Raw genomic sequence first — 22,210 nt, 5'->3', positions numbered from 1 at the left:
ATATGAGACCACACACCGACAGATAAGCCTGCCTGCCGGCTCACCGTGCCGTCGGTCCGACGGGAGACTCCATCATGTATATGTAGTATATGTATGTATATATATAAATGTATATATTTTTTTTCTCAAGGCCTGACTAAGCGCGTTGGGTTATGGTGCTGGTCAGGCATCTGCTTAGCAGATGTGGTATAGTGTATATGAATTTGTGCCGCGAACGCAGTGACGCCTCTTTGAGTTACTGCAGTGATACTGATCCTGTTAGAAATATTGGTCATCTCAATTTGTTGTATGTTTGTTTTGTTTTCGTTTTTGCTTATGTTTTCTCCCCTGAGTTTTGTCAGTGTGGCCAGACATCTCTAAAATTAATTCACGGCTTTTTTTTTCGACAACAATTGATAGAAAAATAAAAAGTGCGTCGGCCGGGAGTCGAACCCGGATCGACTGCTTGGAAGGCAACCATGCTAACCGTTACACCACCGACGCTTCACGCTCCTGACATCAATACATGTATTTTATATAAGAGTTAAACATAAGTTGAACATCGTCCCACTCCAACTTCGCCTCTTCCTCCATTTCAGTCTACTCATCTGCGCTGAAAACACACACACACATGCGTGTGAAAGACTAAACTTCAACCCAATCTTCACCAACGAAAATCGGCACAATCACCCCTGATCTGGAAAAAAAACCCACTCTCTCAAAGGTGATGATGTCAGACTGAAGGAATGATGTGAAACCCAAGCTCTGGAAAACTTGAGTGCAAGTTTTATTTATTGTAACAATTAATCTGATGCAATCCAACAAACTGACAAGCACCAGTCCCCTTGACTCATTAGGTGACTTCGTCAAAGTTTATATTGAATCAATCATAAAACATTTGCTGAGCTGCATGTGTTACAAAATTAACTGTATGGATTTAGAAAAATTAATGATTCATCAAAACATGAAACTTATCACGAAGATGGCCTTGTAAAATGTGAAAAGTTGTCGACAATCACAGGACACTCCCACAAGGAAATACATAACGCGCATGCGCAATATCATCCACGTTGTTTGCCGGTGATTTCCTCATCTGATCGAGCAGACGACTTAAGAATTGCACATACCTGACTGGCACTTGCCTGATTGTAAATTCTTTATAACAGTTAACATGGTTCTGGACATCGAGCTGTTCCGTGCAGATAAAGGCGGGGATCCGTCAAAAGTGAAGGAAAACCAGGCCAAAAGATTTAAAGATGTAACTCTTGTCGACCGAGTTGTCGAAAAAGACACCGCCTGGAGAAAACGTGAGTAATCAGTTTCAACTTAAAATATATATATATATATATATTTTTTTTTTTACAAAACTTCACTTTGTTAGATGAATTGATGTCACGCAAATCTCGATTACTCAAACTGCATTTTATCTGTTATGAATTCATAAACACAAATACTCTGATTTCAATATTTCGTATTCAGTCCGGTGACAGCTGATCAGCCTGATGATATGCATGATGCAATAAGAATTATGATCATCTAGATCTAATCCATTCTGAGTGAATTAGAACCTGAAAATGAAATGGAAAAATTTGAGAGATCTAGACTACTCAGTGCCATCAGTTTAATATTAGTATAAAAATGTGTTGTGACAATAGTTGTGCCACAGTAGAAAATTAGAATGAAAGTAAAACCATTAAAGCTGTTAAACTATAGATGAAATAGAATATGAGGAACAGCTGAATCTGGATAATTCAAACCGGAGGACCGCCTGTTTGCTTCAGGTCCAGGTTGAACACTGCCGTTCCCTTCTTTCCCATCTACAGCAACAACTATCAGATGACCCCTCTGCCCACAATGATTATTTATAAAATTTTCTGTGGCTTATTTAGGTTTTTTCCCACCTTCCCTGGAAAACAGTTAAACTTTTATGAGTGAAATGCTTCTTCTTTAGAACATGCTATGATTCAAGACTGAAGTTAACTGATTATTTGCGCATGTGCGTGTGTGTGTAGATCTTTCATTCTTATTGTGAGTGTGTGTGTGTGTGTGTGCGCGCGTGCACGCATGCATAAGCCAATGTGTGTGCGTGTGTATGCATTGTGTATGAGTGTGCAATTCATTTCAAATGGTTTCTACAATCCTGAGGAAAATGGGTTAACAAAATTGGCCAGACTTTATACAGTTTATGAATTAGCTGATTGCTGATGATGATAATAATAATAATAATAATAATAATAATATAATGGATACTTATATAGCACACTATCCAGAAATCTGCTCTAGGTGCTTTACAAAAATGCTTTTGTTAACATAAAACATTACATCTATGTTACATACACACACCAAAATGTGACTACACACATACACGCATACACTGCATACATACATTTTAACATACATGTGTATCTAACAGCTACCCTAACACATACGCACACATAGGCAGGCACAAACTTACATAAACACACACACACACACACACAATACACATTCATATACATGCATGTAGTTACGTACACATACATATGTATACACATATAGTCAAGCACAGCTAACGCAAAGCAAGTGGACCTGCCACAATTGAACTTATTGTTGAGGGAAAAGGTGAGTTTTGAGACGAGATTTAAAAGATGTGAGGGAATCAGAATGACGGAGGTTATCAGGGAGCTTGTTCCACATCTTTGGCGATGGAAAAGAAAACGATCTGTGTCCGTAGGTCTTACTTCTGACATGAGGTATCCTGAGAACTCGAGTATCAGAGGAAGAACAGAGCTGGCGAGACGGGGTATAGATATGGAGGAGTTCAGAAAGATACTTGGGGCCAGATCGATTGACTGCAGAAAAGGTCAGAGTGGATAGCTTATAGTCTATTCGATCAGAAACAGGCAACCAGTGGAGAGACTAAAGGAGAGGAGAAACATGGTCAAATTTAGAAGCTCTGCAAATGAGTCTGGCAGCGTTATTCTGAATTCGTGTCTAACAGATATTTGGGAAGGCCGGCCAAAAGAGAGTTGCAGTAATCCAATCTTGAGAGAACCAGAGCATACAAGCGTTTTGGTTGCATTGGTTGAGAGATAGTGGCGGATAGAGCTGATTCTACACAGTTCCAAATAGGCAGCTTTACAGATATTCAAAATGTGCTGTTGGAAGAAAGAGACTGGTCTAGGATTACACCAAGACTGCGAACAGAAGGAGAAAGTGAAACAGGTGTGCTATTGATCAGAACAGAGTCAGGAAAGGAAGGATGTTGACGAAACTTCTTTGGGCAGGTTATCATAAATTCAGTCTTATCAGCATTCAGTTGCAGATTGTTGAGAGTCATCCAGTCCTTTAGGCCAGCAATGCACTCCTGTGTTTGAGTCGCCAGTGCATCAAATTCAGCTATGGAAGCTGACTGATAAAGTTGTGTGTCATCAGCAAAGCTCTCATGCAACATCGCGTGATACTAATGATAGTTCCAGTATTCATAGCAAGTACACACGTGCATGAGAAAGAGGAGAGGGAGAAAACATGGATTCATGTTTTGTGTCTGGAAAGCGGAATTTTAATGTGTTTGAATGAATATGTCTTGACCCAGTTTATCTTAGATAAGCAGCAATTTCAAGGTGTGTGTATGTATGTGCGTGCGTGTGCGTGTGTGTGTGTGTGTGTGTGTGTGTGTGTTCTTTTTTGTGTGCTAATTTTAGACCGGTAATATTGTATGTGTACACAATGTTAGATTTTACGTAATAATGTGTTCAACATTGACACATTTCTTTATTTATTATGCTTTATCATATAGTTTGCAGTGACATGAATTTATGATTCAATAAATACAAATTTGTGTTTCAGTGAGATTCAGGGCTGATCTCTTGAACAAACTGAAAAATGTTTGTAGCAAAGAGATTGGGGAAAAGATGAAGGTAAGCCTCTTGAAGTGAACTTGCATACACGTGCAGAATTGTTCATTTTCAAAATTATGGTAAAAGTAAAAGCAGCAGTTCAAAATGTAATGAATATATTCATGTTTTATTTCTTGGAATCCTGACAAAACTATTTTCAGCTGTTTGTAAAATCAGTATACATGTACAAATGATATGATTAAGATGGTCTGAGAGTTGTACATCATATGCCACAACAATGAAAAAAAGTGTGGTATTTGTTTCTTTCTTTTGTATCTTGAATTCTTTGTTTGAAATGTGCCTTTTGGACTAATAAAGTAAATTTGCTTTTTAAACCATCTTAGAAGGTGATTTCAAAACACATCCTGCATTCTTTTAGATTGATAACAAAAGTTTGTATGATAAATTTTTGTTTGTAATGTACAAAATGTCAAATGTACCTGCCTCCCCCCACGCCCTCCTTCCAACACACACTCACACACTTCCTTTGGCTCTGCCATTGAGAGGGCGTAAACTGTAGCATCTAATGGTTGAGCAGGAAATTATGAATTCCTATAAAGCAAGTGTAATGTATTGCCTGTAGATGTGGATTTGTCAGTGTTGAGCTTAGTCCTATGTGTGCTGCTGCAGAAAAAGGAACCAGTGGGTGAAGATGACACCATCCCTGAAGAGATCAAGGGCAATATTGATGAACTCAGCCAGGAGAAAATCAAGGTATGGAAAATATAGATTTACTTTGTCATCTTTTCTTATTTCTCTCAGTATAAACATTATAATGCCAAATGAGAAAATAAGTTTACCAGATAGAGACAATGCACAGGATCATACTCTGTAAGAATAGTAACAGTTAGATCTCTACAGCCATTAGATAAAAAAACCCAAACAACTTTAATTCCTGACAAGTATATATGTTTGCTGAAATTATACCTTTTTAAAATCAGGACTTTGTCATTGCTTGTGTGATTCTTTCAGGATTTTTCTTTCTGATTTGGTTTAAGTATCTTGTAAATTATTAAATTTATGCCCCTTACTTTAGTTTATGATTTGTCTTTACCATGTAAAATAAAACTGAGTGAGTTCAGATACTTAACCATTAAAAAACAAAAACAAAGCTGTGTTGTGTAATGAGTCTGTATTTATATAATTTCAGAAAAGATTGTTTTAATACATCAGAAAAAAAGTTATCATACATCAGAATAATTGAAATATGCAGTCATGCACGCATGATACATTTGAATCTGTGTATGAGTGTCATTTGGTAAAACAGTGTTTTCTTTTGTTTGCACTCACAAGATTGTTGTTATTATTTTTTGAAGAGGTGATTAAAAAAGGAAGACACCCAGTAGAGAAGCAAACAAATATTTGGTGAATTCAGTTGTACTAAACTGGCAATGTTAGTATGTGGCTGTGGAATTACAGGATCTGACGGTGACCCAGATCAAGGCTATCCGGCTGCTGATTGACCAGCAAATGAAAGAAAATGATCAGGCTCTACTGGACACAGAATCAGCTCGCAATGAGTCACTGCGGGAGATTGGAAACATGCTGCACGATAGCTGCATCGTCAGCAATGATGAGGTTGATATAATTAACTTGTACGCAACTAAATTGTTTTAGAATTTTCCACTGAAAAATGGATTCGCCATTGTTTACAGGCTAGATTTCATATGGTCCAGAAAGTGTTTCTGCTGTTAAAGAAAAAGTTATCTTTTTTAAATTAAAGAAATAGTGACAAGTTTGCATTATCTTTGTTAATGTTATAAAGCTTTTTTTAAAAAATTTATATAGTTATGGTTATGAAACTGTATTCTTCTTTATTGTAGCTTTACAGCATTTATGTTTATTCTTTTCAATTTGTGCCTTTTTTTTTTTAACCACAGCAGAATGGGAATTTCAGCTATTATCTATGGAAGCCTTGAACATAATATCAGAAGAATGCAGACTGTATTTTGATGTGTTGCCTTTGGTTGTTGAAAGATGCATAAATGCAAGGAGTTCTGTAAATGCATGGTCATAGTCTCTTCTTTTCAAAATCTTGAGAATGTCTGTGCTTATTGAAAAGTGCAACAGGCATGATAACTAAAGCTGAAATTCCATACACACTACACCAGCATGGCACTGAAATGGCTCCGATATGACATGAATCACACAAACAGTAAGCTGTGTTACTGAATCCATCAACATGATACGGTACTGGCACTGCACCAATATGAGCATTGGCACTCACACGAAACATGGTTTCCATGGAGCAATTCATGCTGTTTCATCTGTGTTTCATCCATGATAGGGAGTGGCCTAGGCCGAAGGTCATGCATGTAAATGCTTATTTCCTTCACAATAGACGGAGCAGCATTGAAGATGCAGTGAACAACACCAGTGTCAATTAAATTATCCCACCTTTGTTGTTTTTACAATTGAAAAAAAATCTCTTAAAAAAAATTTTCAATATTTTTTTTAATAGTCAATTGATATTTAATGGTGTGGGGGTGGTGGGGAGGGGCTTGGGGGGGTTGGTGGGTGGTCAGAATACCGCTGTGCCTTTTTGTTTAAATGGATTCAGGAATCAGGGGTTCATGACCGAAACTATATAATGTTGGTGCCATTTTGGTACTTTATTGGTGCTGTGTACTATAAGAAATTGCAGCTTATTTCCAGAGGAGTATTTTAAATACTTTTATTTTAGGAAAGAACCATCTCTGTCCAGTCCATTTGCATTCAGTAAGTTTTTGCATGTCTTTTTTCGACATCTTCCACATCTTTTTCCACATCATTATATGATGCTTCTAGCTGATTTGCTTTGCTCCATATCATGTTTAAGAACACAAGAAGGGATGAAATGTAAGATTCAGTTGTGATGCATTAGATTTTAGAATGTGTGTTCACTGAGAGAGTGTGTGTGTGTGCGTGTGTGTGTGTGAATATGTGTGCAGGAAGAGAATGGTATAGAGCGGACATTTGGTGACATAGAGACAAAGAAGAAGTATTGCCATGTGGACCTTGTGGTGATGGTGGATGGAGTTGACACTGAACGTGGAGCAGTGGCTGCTGGAGGGCGTGGCTACTACCTGAAGGTCAGTCCATGACACGTACATGAACACGAGACAGGCAGGCAGACAAACAGGTATTTCAGGCCCACTTCTACATGTCACTTGTGTAATAAATCATGACATATATGTCATGTTTGATAGCGATTTGCGCATTACTGGTTATGCACAACTGCTTCCCATTTCGGTAATGAGCAAAGTGGCTTGTGCATTACCAGTAATGGGCAAAGATTTGCTCATTACCCTTAATGGTCAAGGATTCAATGTTGCGCCATGCCAGTAGTGGGCACACAGTGCACATGAGATAAGGAAGTCTCCTGATCCTTTCAGCATGGTGAGCTCGGATCAGCAGGAAATTTTCGTTCAGCATTTGGCTTATATATTCCTTCACCACGAAAAAAAAAAGAAGAAGCAATTTTGTTTGTTTTTAATTTTGTATTATCTTGGGGAGTGGGGAGGGGCATCATTGTCCTCTTATTGAAAAAAAAAATCTGTTTGTATCACACAAGAGCCATAAAAGCTTTGGCTTCCTTGTTTTCCTTTGTGTTTTGTCGTCAGAATTTTTATCATTAATTTCCAGTAGCATATTTTTCTATCTTGATATATTTTATTATTAAAAAAAAAAAAACCAGTCCAAAAATTTTCATTTTTTTTTTCAGTCAAGTATAGTGCATCAATAGTGTGTTAACTGTGGCAGGGCCCTTTGGTGTTCCTGGAACAAGCATTGATCAACCATGCGATGAAGATATTGTATGGCAAGGGCTACCAGCCGCTCTACACACCCTTCTTCATGCGCAAGGAGGTCATGCAAGAGGTGGCCCAGCTCTCTCAGTTTGATGAGGAACTCTACAAGGTAAAGATGACTGTCAGCAGAGAGGGTTTAGACTGGCAAGAGAAATAGTTCAAAGAGTACTTTGTTGGTGCAAAATACAGATTAAAAATGTGGTCAGCAGCATAATATATTCAAGATAAATGAAGGGAGTTACTCTTTGCTTCACATTACTGGCTTGAAACTTATTGTGTTTGTCTTGTTTACAACACAGTTATTTGTTTAGGTCTTTGGATGGTAGAAGAAATCTTTTGTTTCAGGAGGCTAAATTATCTCCAAGGAGGGATAAGAAGGCTAATATATATATGGAAAAACATTTTTCTTGTCTACAGTAAATGCTTTATGTTGGGACTACAGACTATGTTACTGTAGTTCAAAGAAGAAATAAAAGACTCACAATTGTTTTATGAAGTGCACTTACATCGCTCCACTCCTGTAATAAAAAGAGTTACTTTTCAATACAGCCTGTAAAGCTGTCAATTTTAGTGAATAAAGTTAAATGTGTTCTTATTACTTCCACCAATTCTTGTATCTGGAATGGACTTTTCCAGTCAGTTGAAAGCACAGTTTAACATTCTGGGCTGAACATTTTGTTCTCGATTCAGAATGTTAACTTTGTTTCATTTGTACTTTCATCCCTGTGTTTCAGGTGATAGGAAAGGGAAGTGAAAAGAAAGAGGAGGGTGATGTGGTGGACGAAAAATACCTCATTGCCACCTCTGAGCAGCCAATTGCTGCCTTTCATCGAGATGAGTGGATTCCTACTGAGTCGTTGCCACTGCGTTACATGGGATACTCTACCTGCTTCCGTCAGGAAGTTGGTTCACATGGTCGTGACACTCGTGGTATATTCCGGGTCCATCAGTTTGAAAAGGTGTGTGTGTGTGTGTTTGTGTGTGTGTGTGTGTGTGTGTGTGTCCGTCAGTGTGGGTGTTTATCTGTGTGTGTCTATGCACACGTGATTTTATGTTTTTCTACAGTGTGAGTGTGTGTGTGTGCGCAAGCGTGCATGCATGCATATATATGTAAGATAGGTTAAACCCGTATGTCATTGAAAGCTTTATGGTTGTCAGTGAAATGTTATTTAATTTTCTTTGTGATTTCATAGGAAGGTCATGCAGACGTGAATGTAAAGCTCACATAGAGATGTAATGTTATATTGATGTTTATTTTTATAGGTAGAGCAGTTCTGCATCACAGCACCCACCGACAACAAGTCATGGGAGATGTTCAATGAGATGATTGGCAATGCTGAGGTGTTCACCCAGTCACTTGGAATCCCCTACCGCGTTGTCAACATTGTTTCAGGTTTGTGCATAAATGTTCTCTGTATGAAATGATGCTTACTTGCACGGATGCATCTTTATGTTGTATTTTGTCTTGTGGGAGTGTGTGTATGTGTTAGTGTTCATCTGAAACTCATAGGAAAAAGTCATTCATTTGATTGTCAACTTTGACAGTCAGCAGCTGAATTATTCCCCATGCTTTATCAGTTGATTCTTGCTCACATCTGAAGCATCCTGTTCATCTTTTCACATCCATACCAAACTTGTTCTCTTCCCACTCATATACATACTCATCTTTGTGGAGTCCCAAACTGGGCTGATGAATAGGCAATGATTAGTGATAAGTGATGTCTGACGTTAACTTTTTTTTATGTACACTCCTGATTGTGAAGCACCTGCCCTAGGAATGTGTGTAGCTGAAGCAGATCTACTGCCACAATAGTGAATACAGTGCCAGTGCTCAGGCAAAGGCTACCCATTACTGTGGACCCCATCATACCAAGCATGGCTCACATGAGGGGGGAATCTGGCCACCCTTTAGATACTTCGAACATGTGGTTGAGGAAGGAGGGAATGGTGGATAATTCCCAAGATGAAGAATCAGTCTGCTGTGTGGAGGGTGCAGCAGAGAAAACAAAAGGGAGCAGCAGCAATTGCTTGAAGATAGGACATAAGCTGTGATGGAGTATGGTCTTCCATTGTGTTGAGGGCCATCAGGTATATGTTGGCCAGAGAATGTTGTTTATGGCAGAAAATCAGCTGTTGATGAATGTCAGCAAAGGTTCTCTCCTCTCTGTTACAAGGCACTGGCACGTAGCAGACAAAGGATTGTGCCATTTAGAAGTTGACAATGTGAAATATCTGCTGCCATAGGTCTTCACATGAAGATAAAGATTCAAAACTGAATCACATTGGTCTGCCAGCTTAAGGAATTTACTAGTTAAGGGATGATTATGCTTAACAGTAGAGACTAGTTACATTTCTTTAATTTTTGTCTGAGAATTTCTTCCGATTATCATGAAGTGAAAGTCTGACAGGAGTGAATTGAGAGCAGTTCTGTAGAAGTGAAAAGTAGTGATGAAAAAAAGTTTACTGCAGAAGTTTAAAAAAAAGTGTCTTCATGTGTTGGTGTAATGAATACCTGTGTATCTGCTTATGATCACCTGTCTTTTGAACATGGAGTTTCAATGTTTTTAGAATCTGTGTTTGAATGGGTTTTTTTCCGTTTTCAGGTGAACTGAACAATGCTGCAGCAAAGAAACTGGATCTTGAGGCATGGTTCCCAGGATCAGCATCATTCAAGGAGCTGGTCTCATGTTCAAACTGTACAGACTACCAGTCACGCCGACTGCGCATCCGCTATGGACAGACCAAGAAGATGGGGCAGGAGGTAATGTTCTTGGTGTCATCACCAGTGTTTTCAAATACAACCATTTTTGTGACAAAATACAGAAGTGGCTATAATGTGGATATGATTTCAAAGAGAAGAAGAAAAAAAGACAACTGGTTTTGTGCTTGCCTTACCACTCAGTAGATCTGTGATTGTCTGAGAGTAGACTTTTGTGTGTGCGTGCGTGCATGCGTGCGTGTGGGTGTGTGTGTGTTTGCAGTAATGGTATACATTTTGGCATGAACATATATATATATATATTGATACACTTGTAAGTACGAGTTATATTTGTGTTGGCTCCAGGTACCCTATGTGCACATGCTGAATGCCACCATGTGTGCCACAACCCGTGTCATCTGTGCCATCCTAGAAAACAATCAGACTGAGGATGGCGTGATTGTTCCAGAGCCTCTGCGACCGTTTATGCCTCCAGGTATTAAGTCTCTTGTTGTTAGTTCACATATTGAGTTGTGTGGAAAGGAAATCACTCTGGGGGAGAGGGGTGAGGGGGGGAATACCAAGAAAGACCTTGGTGTTAGATGGTTTTACCTAAGTTGAGACATTTTAAACCATGCTGTTTGTATTGCACGGCTTTTTTTTTTTCTCTTTTCAAAATGAAACAGGAATCAAGATGAAAGGAGATATTTCATAAACAAATGTATCTTGATATCTTTGTGGGATTTGCTGTAACTCAAAGGAGATTTCTCATAAATTGTATTTTGGTGTTGTTGTGGAATGTGATGTAATTTTGTGGTGACTGTAAAATTCATTTGATAGCTCATCCCAGAGACTTTTGAGGAATGTAAATTCTCAGGTGTTTAGAAAAAGATGGTGGGCAGTTATCAGTCTTATAGTCTTTTAAAAAGAGTCCAAGTACATTTCTTCTTATTGCAGTTTGATTTTAGATTTTGTCATGATGCCAGTTTGGAATATTGATCATCTGAATATTGCTTTTCTTTCAGGACTGGATGAGAAGATCCCTTTTGTGAAGCCAGCCCCGATTGATGAGCAGGAGACGAAGAAACAGAAAAAACACAAAGAGGCCCAGGGGAAGAAAAACAAGGTCGAGCAGTAGAGTTTTTCAGCACAGGATATTCCTGCTTCTCAGTGACCAGTCTAGAGAACTCTCAGCTTTATTGCCTGGACACTGGGACAACAGATGGTCGTGTCATTTTGACGGATGTTTGGAGAGGCTCTCCACAAGATATACAATACAGGATTTGCCTGTCTTTAGGTCTTTCAGGGTTTAATTCAGATAAAAGAGAAGCCGTGTTTGTAATGTTTAATGGGACATTGTTATTTTCCCTCTTCTTCACCCACTCCTGTTTCAGTGCAAGACTTAATTGACTGAATTCAAAAGGGTGTCTCATCAAGGAGTTTATGGAAAATAAAACTGTAAACCTCTAATGCTAGTATGTGTTGTGATTTGAGAAACATGTAAAATCAATCAAGATGCAGGATATCATTTTACATAAGGATAATGTTCCGGCATGGAGGAGTGTCAAAATTATCATGTTTGACTTCAAGACTTGAAATGCAGGGTTTGCCTGAATTACAGTTTGCTGTCTGATAATGTGAGAGATACAGCAATTCTTTGCTATGTTTAGCTGTTGTACAGCAGTTTGTTTTATCCCTCCATATTTTCAGCTTGTGTCTTGTAATTACGTTTTCTCTGCACTTGCAGTTTGTTTCAAATTGATCAGTCTTTGCTGTCATATTGAATAAAAAGCTTCAACAATGAGTCTTTTTTTTTTCCTCCATATTCATTCATTTGTTCATTCAGTCATTTACTTTTTATCCAGACCTTGCCCTGCACTAGAAATTGTAGAACATTACAAACTGTCAGAACTGAGAAGTAATATTTGAAAGCAGTGTGTCACATTTAAAGCTACGATCTTCTGACATTTTTTTTTTTATTAACTGTGCATACCTGTTTAAGCTAGAATATCCATATTCATTAAAAGCTGATTAAAAAAAAAATTATTCACATACACTTTACTCAAACTCAGGAGTGCACAGATGACATACTGGGATTCCATTAATGTTCAAAATAACACTCCCTCGAATACCCCGCTAGTTGCAATGAGAAAAGAAAACAAAAAATTCATCCAGATCCAGTATCTTCAGATTTTCGTTTGAAAATTTTGTTCTGAGGAATTTGGCTGTTGATTTAAGTTCAAGAAACCTTTTTTTGTTGTTGTTGATGGTGAAAGGCTGTATTATGTTGCAAATCATATTAGTTGCAATTATTGTTATTTATGATGGTTCTTTTTATTGATGGAGGTAGATAAAATTAAAGTATAATTCCAATTCATTCTTTTTTGTTAGACACAGTTAACTTGTTGCATGATTTTTATTCAAGAACAGTGCATCATTGCTTCAAATATCTCAGACAAAATGCACTAAAAGTACACTTTTTCTTGAATTTGCAAATAAATGACGGATGAATAAAGATTTTCAATGGATAAAGCTAAAGCTTCTATGCTTTTCAGGTAATAATTTGCAATAAAGCTTCTATGCTTTACAGGTCTTTCACTTTTTGTTGTTGTTGAAAATATTACCGTTATGATATATCAAATGCTAATCCCTTGCCCAACTCCCAATGAATAACAGTAATGGCTGTTTTATCTTCTGGTTTCTTATTTTCACATGAAGTTCTTAGGTAGAGGTATCAGTAGAAGTACAGGTAATCATTTGATTTCTTTCATCATTATTTTTCAGTGTTTTGAATAATATCTACATATCTTGCTAGTTGATCACAATCAGCATAAATAGCTTGTCGATTTTCTTTTGTATTTTTTTTGTCTTGGTTGATACTGAACAAGAATGTTATTAGGTTGACCTGTGACATTATTTTCACCATTTCATCATCATGTGCCAGCTCATGAGAAAATTTCAGTTCACCAGCTTTTAAAAAATTTTTTTTGGTTTACAAGTACCCTCCATTCCCCTTGATGGGGGAAAAAACCCATTCACAAAACAATCAAACCCACCTTCGTTTAGCCATGTACGCTTTGCTCACAAAATGCAGTTCTAAAATATTGCATTGGAGGCATTGTTGTGTTGTACTGATTATCACCTGTGTGGAAGGACTAATACTTTGCAGAGGGACTGAGTTTCCATATGTTTAACTGCCATGTCAATCCACTTTGGCTCTGAGCTGCAACTGAGACAGAACATCGTCTGTGAGTTTCAGATTTGACCAAGTGTTTTATGTACCTGTGTGCACAATGTTGTCTGTGTCCATGTGGTGGGCCAAGTTGTGTCTTGTTCCGAGATATTTCAGTAAATTATTGAAAATGGGTGTAGTTTTTGTATCCTTGCTTGTGAGAGGTGGAAGTACAGAAATCTCTAAGAAAATAAAAAGATCACAAATACAGAGGCAGGCTCATTTTTCCAAACACACAGACTCACGCTCTTTTTCTCTGTCTCTACCCCACCCCCCTTCCCTTCTCCCTTACCCCTTTCCAAAAACATGATCTTAGAAGGGGTTCAGTCAATACCTAAGCCTATCAACAATTTGAGAATGTAACTGTAAATGAAATAAAACTTCTTCACCACAGATTTTATTTTGTGAAGGAGTTTACCCCAAAGGAAAATTGTGTGGAAGGACAGCTTTGTAGAGGTACCATAATAGGTGATCCTCTGTCTGCCCAGTGTGCATAAAACTGGGATTTTTTCATTGACTTGCATGCATGATTTCTGACAGTAGGACACAATGTCACACACAGTCAAACAGCTTTGTGGAGATACCGTAACGGGTAATTCTCTTTCTGCCCAATGTGCACAAAATGGTGGGATTTTTTCATTAACTTGCACACATGATGTCTGACAGCAGGACACATTGTCAGACACTGTCAGACTCGGGGATAAAGGAAGTCATCAGACCTGTGACATTGCACAATGACATGCTCTGCATGTCTGTTGCACCCACATTCAACACACACTCAGGAAAGAATACAACCATAAGCACAATTATATAAAGATTTATATTGAAGTATGTTCTCACTGTCCAAGAATCTAAAATGAAAACCGATGTCACAGATACACTGAGGGAAGAAATTGGCAGGAGGAACTGGATTAACAAAATCATCGAATAAACCAACATAAAAACTGAAGAAAGACATGGCAGGCAATTAAAACGACTATGCAACTATATAAACTGCAACTATATAAAATGTAATCAGAACATGAAAAAATATGTTTGCTGAAGCTCTGGTGTTCATTCTCACAATGGTTCAGATCAAATAAAATCTTATGGTTAATAACCCAGATGACCACAAAGGGCCTGTTTTTCAGAGCTGTCACATAATGGTTAAGCGGACTAAAGCACTAGCTGTTTGACTGGCCAAGGTGACAGAGCATCGGAAAAGGCCAGGCTGGGCATCATCAGAGGGACTCATTACAAACCTCGCCTCTGCCAGATGCTGCCCAGTTTGCCGCGCCTCTGCAGACAGACTGGTGAGTTCTAGACGGGTTTCTGTCACGCCATCGTCTTCGACTCTTGACAGACTCAATCCTGCATCCCTTACGTCCCCGTTGAAGGCAAATGGACAGGCAATGAGGCAGAAAAGGTTGCTTTGTGATCGGCAGGTCACAGAGAGAGCATCTCCACTGTGTGGCAACATAGCCACGGAAATACCAGGGAAGGGGGTAAAATGGCCTCGCTGGTAGATGTGGATGGGTCGAGTCGAGATGCATCGTTCCACTATGGCTGGAAAAACGTGAAATTATAAATTAATGTGTGCATGTGCACGTAAACTGCTACTCAAAAAAACACACACAAAAAAACAGAGAGGGAAAATAAGAAGCTCTTGGCCAAGATATGAGATGACGCAACACTTCACAAAACTGCAGCCACACCACTGGGGTCAGATATCCAGGTTTATGTTGTGCAGTGCTACTACAACCAACCATTCATGTTTCCAAAACCTGCTGTGACAGACACCTCAAGGAATTGGCTGCTATTCCAGGTGCCCTTAAATACCTGTAGCAGAGGTTAGTCTGGAAAAGACGTACTGGAAACTACCTAATTTGTAAATGCCCAGTATTCAGTAAATGCCCAGCCATTTTGAGTTAAAAACTGTTGATGGGGTAAAATACTTTGTAAACACCCAGCTCCAAGTTAAAGAAAATTTGAAGAAAAAAACAACAACAAAAAACAAACAAACAAACAAAAAAAGAAGAGAAAATTATCATACACTAATAAAAATTCAGTTTGCTATTTGTGATCTTTGTTTCTTTTACAAAGGATTGTAGATCTAGATACAGAGATAAAGAAAACACCACCCGCATGATAATTTGATGTGTCATTAAAAACCAAACAAGAACATGACATTTCATGTTGTTGTGTCTTGTCTTAAATCACTCCCAACCCTGCCAGTGCTGCATGATGAAAGGGAATGGTCTCCCACAAAGGGTAAAGTACCCAGTAAACATCCACCACCAACTTAAGGATGAACTCGGTGCAAAAAGCAGATGTGGGTGCTTTCAAGGCATGTTTACAATACATGGAAATGTGTGGCAAGACTTAAAGCATTATGTGGTTCTGGTTACCTAATTTCCTGGCTAAGGTCTGGTTTAGAAAGACTGAAGCTGAAAATTCATTTTATTAGTGTCAGATCTATATCTACAGTGTTCGCTAATTGCTTAGTGGTAAAGTGCGTGTGCAACACCCCTTACAGTTCAAGGGTTCAATTGAAACGACTGTTTTAATTTACTCCATATGTGTGCATATGAGAGAGAGAGAGAGGTGTGATCCAAGCATTTTGGTTATATTCTGATTGTTCAGCTGTCCTGCTTAAAACATTAAATATGTTCATATACAATCGTGAATACCCTAAAGAGACCATAAATATCAAACTAGTAAATCACGTAATCGGGCAGAACATGTAATATTTAACACATATGTGAACATTTCATCATTAATTAATAATAGTAGTCACAGGGTTGTTCTACAATAACGAAAACCACATTTCATTTTGAAAAATAAATCAGAAAGCATGCATACAGACAGCAAGAGACAGAGAGAACTCTCAAATACAAAGTTAAGACCTCTGTAAAAAGAAAACATACTTAAAAGAATTTTCTTGTATCTATGGTATTTGGATGAAGAAACATCAGATATAAGAAACAAACAACTCAAAAATTTGCTTCCATTTTCTTATAACTGGACTTGATTGTCTGAATTCGAAGAGAGAGAGAGAGAGAGAGAGAGAGCAAAAAGCAAAGAGAGAGAGATCATTGAGAGATCAATTCTCTGAAACTTTAAGAACAAACAGTACCTCCCAAAAATGCAGCATACTTTTTAAAGGGAGAGAGATGGACAAGCACTGAAAGACAGTCATATGTTCATCAAAGTAAAAACACAACAACAGTATGTTTGCAACAGTGCTACATACAGGCAAAAGCCAACTATCAGAAATAACTGAAGTGGGAAGATGATGAAAAAGAATAAATATGTCGGAATCATAATTATGTGACAGTTGTTAATGATGTATTTTACATTTTGCCCATTGCAGTTTGTTGAAAAAGAACAAAAAAGGGGGAAATATTTTCTCACCTGATGCCTGCTGTGAAGGCTGATATGTTGTCTGAAACAACAACTCGCCCTCATACTCTCCCATGCTGGTTTTCACTCGCAGAAACCACCCAGGAGAGCCTGACGTCACTGGTCTCATGGTGACAACATTCCCATTCTGACCCCCACCTGTCAGACTGTACTCCATTTGCCTCAAAGGCTGCGGCTGGTTCACCTGCCCAGGTTGGAGGTAGATGAAACGCCCAGAATAGGTGTAGTCCCAAGTGTCCATTTCAGGGGCATATATTGTGACATTTCGCCCTCTGTAGTATCGTGCAAGTGGGGCTGAAACAAGTTGGAATGTTGATCAAGTCTTGATTCTCCCTGTTTCTGTACGTCTCTCTAAATCGTGTCTAAAAAACCCCAGAAAAACCCTCTTTAAAGCCACTGGATCAGGAAAATAATCATTAAATGACAAATATAATTTTTGCATTCCATATATTGCATGCAGCTTTCATTTTCAAGGAGAAAGTGAAATGAGCAACAAAAGTCTGCCTGTACCCTGAATTTAGAATGATAAGTACTCTCTCTCATGCCAGATGCATATGCTATAAAATGGAATGTCTGTTAAGGGAGAAAAAAAAAGAGGAGGAGGAGGTGGTGGACATAAACACTGAACCAACTGGAGCAGCGAGAGATCAAGTGACTGAATATGTGTCAGTAAATATGTCAGGAAAATTCATCATTCTTTTCAGCATTTCATGTTCTCTCATTGCAGGTGTTATTAATTTCTCATTATCGAATGCTTTAGATCCATTTGATGTTTTCTAATGTAAAATCCGTTTTCTTGTTTCACTTTACAACGTGTAAGAAATTATTTGATTTTTGAGATGCATGAAATTCAAAAGAAAAGAACCTTCTTTGCAGGGTAAAAATAACCCCCAACCCCTAAAATAAAACAAAAGAAATCAAAACATTATGATGACACAATAATTGCTTCTGTGAAGAGAGGATGCGCAGTAAAGAAAAAACAAAAACAAAACAAAAACAACAAAAACCAAACTGCACTGGACTACATCTTACCTGGAACAAGCAAAGGCCAGGGAACATCTATGAACTCCTCCTGATCATCGAATGGGGCAATCAGAGGACGCAGGTGGAGGCAGTTTTGGGCATCACGAGTTTGCAGACAGACAGAAAAGCGTGTTCCCATGCTGTCTGGTACATAAATCCGGGTCATGCAGAGCATGAAGCCATCGTAGTGATTATCAACCACAAAATCTCCCACGCCTCCTGAAATGTGAGTGAATATAAAGTGAGTATATGACGTTGTATTAACAATGGTTTTCAAACATGTCTATGTATTTATAAGAATTTTATAGCTACACATCTTAACCAATGGCACTGTATGTATGTATGAATGAATGTATGTATGTATTTATAAGAATTTTATAGCTACATATCTTAACCAATGGTGCCATTTAAATTGATAGGCATCCCTGAAAACGGAGTATGGCTGCCTACATGGTGGGGTAAAAACGGTCATACACGTAAAAGCCCACTCGTGTACATACGAGTGAATGTGGGAGATGTAACCCACAAATGAAGAAGAAGAAGAAACTGAGAAGCTTATTTGAACTAATAACAAAAACAGAACCATGCTATTGTATAATGAATTCAAAAGAGATTATTGAAAAACACAATTAAAAGTTGAAAAAAGGGAAGTGAAGGAAAGGCGAGAGAGAAAGAGAGGGGAGAGAGACAGAGAGAGAGAGAGAGAGAGAGAGAGAGAGAGAGAGAGAGAGAGAGCTGACCTTCAAAGGGCACATCATCTATAAACCATTGGTAGTTGGGACGTTCATTGGTTTTGTAGCGCACATTGATGACTGTGGCATTGTAGTTGGTGTGTTCTATTTGCACTTTGGTGAACACTGGGAGGGGACTCTTTCCCCACAGCCGTCTTTCAGCATCACCCTCAGCCTGAAATCACGTTGTTCAGCACTTTTTATTCTGTGTTATTCCTCATGAAACACACACACACACACACGCTAGTTTTTACATTGTCTTTATGTTGACAACAACTCCCCCCCCTGCCCCCGCAAAAACAACAACAACAACAAACAAACAAAATCAAAAACAACAGCAACAACAAACAAACAAACAAAATCAAAAACAACAACAACAACAAACAAACAAAATCAAAAACAACAACAACAAACAAACAAACAAAATCAAAAACAACAACAACAACAAAAACCCAACCTAAAAAAAGCAAAATCAAAAGACACACATACATACACACACATGTAAACACACATGTAAACACACACACACACACACACAAACTGGTTGTTTTTTGCATTTTTTTTTATGTTAACAACAAAAAAATTGAGAAAAAAAAGAGCAAAAACAAACAAAAGACACACACACACACTCACACACACACAAACATGCCCGCAGACACCCATACCCACACCCATATGCACGTGCACACACACACACACACACACACAAACACACCCGCAGACACACACATACACACACACACCACAGAATATATGCAGAAGAGCACACACATGCACACACTCCCACGTTTCTGATGGCCAGCACTAAAACTACAGTAAGTGGTTTGTTTTTGTGGCTCAGTATCTTCCAGTCACATTATGCCTCAATACTTTTATGCAATACATATTCACTGCATAGCAATGAATGTAAACTACTGCACAAAGATGAAGCAACAGAAGGCAGACTTCACATCAAATCACCCACACCACATCACACAACACAGCACCACACTACACCAAAGCACAACAAATCACTGTCAGACCTCACACCACATATAATAATAATAATAATAATAGCAGCAGCAGCAGCAGTAGTAGCAGTAGTAGTAGTAGCAGCAGCAGAAGTAGTAGAAGTAATGATGGTGATGATGATGATGAAGAAGATGATGATGATAATAATAATGATGATGATGATGATGACCATGATAATAATAATAATAATAATAATAATAATAATAAGAAGAAGAAGAAGAAGAAGAAGATCAACAACAACAACATAATAATAATAATAAGAAGATCAACAACAACAACAATAATAATATACCACTAATCAATAATAATAATAATGTTTATTTATTCATTTATTCATTCATTCGTGATTCATTCATTCATTCATTCATTTATTTTTAGATATATTTTCCCCCCAATAGACGCAATCTCTCAAAACTTTACAAAACCAATACTCATTAATGAAAATCACATCACGTCACATTGGTCACCTCACACACATCACATTCGATGAACACTCACGTCACCATGCGCCCCGCCCAACAGAGCGGAAAGGAGGCAGAGCGGTAGAAGCAGTTGCACCAAGGACATCATGGTGAACAACCGAGTTCGCATCGCAAACCTTTCTCCTTCCCTGCAGCAGTCTACAGCGATCGATTCAACGAACCGATAAATGTGGTCTTGGTGGAGGAAGCTGAAGACTCACAAATGGGTACGCAGAAAGACTTGACTATTAGGCCCCGTTAAGGGCCTGTTCGTCGTCCGAGATCTATTTACTTATGTGCATGCGACGTGCGGGCAATGGCAAGTACAAACGTGGTGGTTTACATTGGCCGGCAGGAACATGCACTGAAGGCAGCTCAGTCCAGTAGCTGTCCAGGAGCGCAGCAACTCGATCAGTCCCAGCAGACCAGACATTATTCAGGTACCTTGGCAACGGACACTTCCACCTCCATGATGGTCTGCACCCTAACACTATTATTAGTGTCTATGGTCTGCGCCACGGGAATTTTATGTGTCTATGTGTCGTTAGCGACGCTGCTCCAGCAGAACAGCCAACCAAAGCGTCACCTAGATATGATGGACTGAAAGAGAGTAGAGGTGGTGTGGCGATGGAGAGTGATGGTTGTCACGGTTCTGACCTTACATTCGGCACTGACCGGAAGGAGGGGGGGGGGGGAACCGACATGAGGTTACTGGAGTGTGAGGAGCAAAAACGAGGGTTGCAGAATTGGCACTGAACCCTGTGGCTTCCGTCACACCGTCAGCAGCCAATGCTGATGAAGAATGGCCACTTGCCAACTGCGGAATGTGGCTCTGCGAACCCACCATCATCCCGCCCCCCCCCCACCTCCCCCTCCTCCTCCCCCCATCACTAAGAGTGTTATTGCTGGCTGACGGCTTCCCTTCCGCATGACTGAGAAGATGGTAACAACTGATGGGAGGCGGCAGTGCTTGTTGTGTATCTTATTACTTCACACTCTAATGGAAAAAAAAAACCCCGACATGTAGGCTATTGTTCAGATTTCCTGAAGACATTTACTTATGTAAGTTTAAAAAGAACAACTTGCACGCTCGTGCGGAAAGCACCGCTACTGGATTTTTTGTGGCTCAGTATTAAATTTGCGAGCATTTCGACTTCGTTAGAAACGTAGATGTCAGTCTTACTTGCTTTTAATCACATGTAGAAAACGCGCGCGCGCGCGCGTGTGTGTCAGTGAAAGAGATAATCTGGCAGTTCACAAATTACACTGATGAAGAAAATGTAAATGAGATGAAAATGGATCACAAATAGAAATTGTGTGTGTGTGTGTGTGTGTGTGTGTGTGTGTGTGAAAGAGATAATTTGATAGTTCACAAACTACACCGATAAAAAAAAACCCCGAAACACGTAAATGACATGAAACTGGTTTGCTACTGATTTAACAATGTGTGAAAAACAAACTGAACTGATAAAAGAAGGTTCATCAAATATTTCTTTTAGTGACCCGAAGAAGCTGCTTTCTTTCTCAGCCAGGCAGATTGAGGCTTTGCATTGCACGACAGAACACCTAAAAGAAGAACAAACAAGTGTTGAAGTTTGCATTTTCTAAACTGAACAGTATGGGATCATTTCAGTCCCTTTTCTTCATCATCATCATTATCATTGTTCTTATCATCATCATCACTGATGACGATTATCATTCATAATTTCATTATCATTATTATTATATTTGTTATCATCATCATCGCATTATTATTACAAATGAGAGGCACCGGGGGATGGGTGGGTTGGATTTTCCGAGTCTCTGTTTTGACACTGACGCTGATCCGGCAGTAGCGGTGTCCACGCTAATTTCGGATGTCGATCGGGTCGTCACGGTTTTTGTGACTGGACTCAGTTGTATAATGGCCGGGCCCACCATGCCTTGTAATATCAATGATGACACTGGCGTCCTGACGAGTGAAATGACATAAGTGCGTCTGGACATCAGAAACGCAGCACATCACGT

At 38.8% G+C, this 22,210-nt stretch overlaps 2 protein-coding genes and 1 non-coding gene across 3 annotated transcripts; 1 reads left to right on the top strand and 2 right to left on the bottom strand.

Moving 5' to 3' along the window:
- Positions 1 to 411: 411 nt before the first annotated feature.
- Trnag-ucc (transfer RNA glycine (anticodon UCC)) lies at positions 412 to 483 on the bottom strand. Its single transcript has one exon. It is a non-coding gene; the product is annotated as a tRNA-Gly (tRNA).
- A 549-nt stretch (positions 484 to 1,032) lies between these two features.
- On the top strand, positions 1,033 to 13,710 carry LOC143284654 (serine--tRNA ligase, cytoplasmic-like). The gene is made up of 11 exons (XM_076591555.1): positions 1,033 to 1,286; positions 3,808 to 3,878; positions 4,488 to 4,571; positions 5,277 to 5,435; positions 6,788 to 6,928; positions 7,599 to 7,754; positions 8,380 to 8,604; positions 8,909 to 9,038; positions 10,249 to 10,406; positions 10,710 to 10,839; positions 11,369 to 13,710. Exons 1-11 carry the CDS (start codon positions 1,151 to 1,153, stop codon positions 11,479 to 11,481), a joined length of 1,503 nt encoding a protein of 500 aa, XP_076447670.1. The 5' UTR covers positions 1,033 to 1,150; the 3' UTR covers positions 11,482 to 13,710.
- Positions 13,711 to 14,380: 670 nt separating this feature from the next.
- LOC143284655 (uncharacterized) lies at positions 14,381 to 20,892 on the bottom strand. Its single transcript, XM_076591556.1, has 5 exons — positions 20,241 to 20,892; positions 18,741 to 18,906; positions 18,010 to 18,219; positions 16,969 to 17,271; positions 14,381 to 15,120 (listed from the first exon to the last, which is right to left on the bottom strand). The coding sequence occupies exons 1-5, from the start codon at positions 20,331 to 20,333 to the stop codon at positions 14,711 to 14,713; spliced, it is 1,182 nt and encodes a 393-aa protein (XP_076447671.1). The 5' UTR covers positions 20,334 to 20,892; the 3' UTR covers positions 14,381 to 14,710.
- Positions 20,893 to 22,210: the final 1,318 nt, after the last annotated feature.

The sequence above is a fragment of the Babylonia areolata genome, chromosome 8, assembly GCF_041734735.1.
Source record: "Babylonia areolata isolate BAREFJ2019XMU chromosome 8, ASM4173473v1, whole genome shotgun sequence".
In the NCBI taxonomy this organism is placed as follows: Eukaryota; Metazoa; Mollusca; class Gastropoda; order Neogastropoda; family Buccinidae; genus Babylonia; species Babylonia areolata.
Note: the sequence above shows the minus strand (reverse complement) of the source record. Positions and strands in the feature narration are given on the sequence as shown.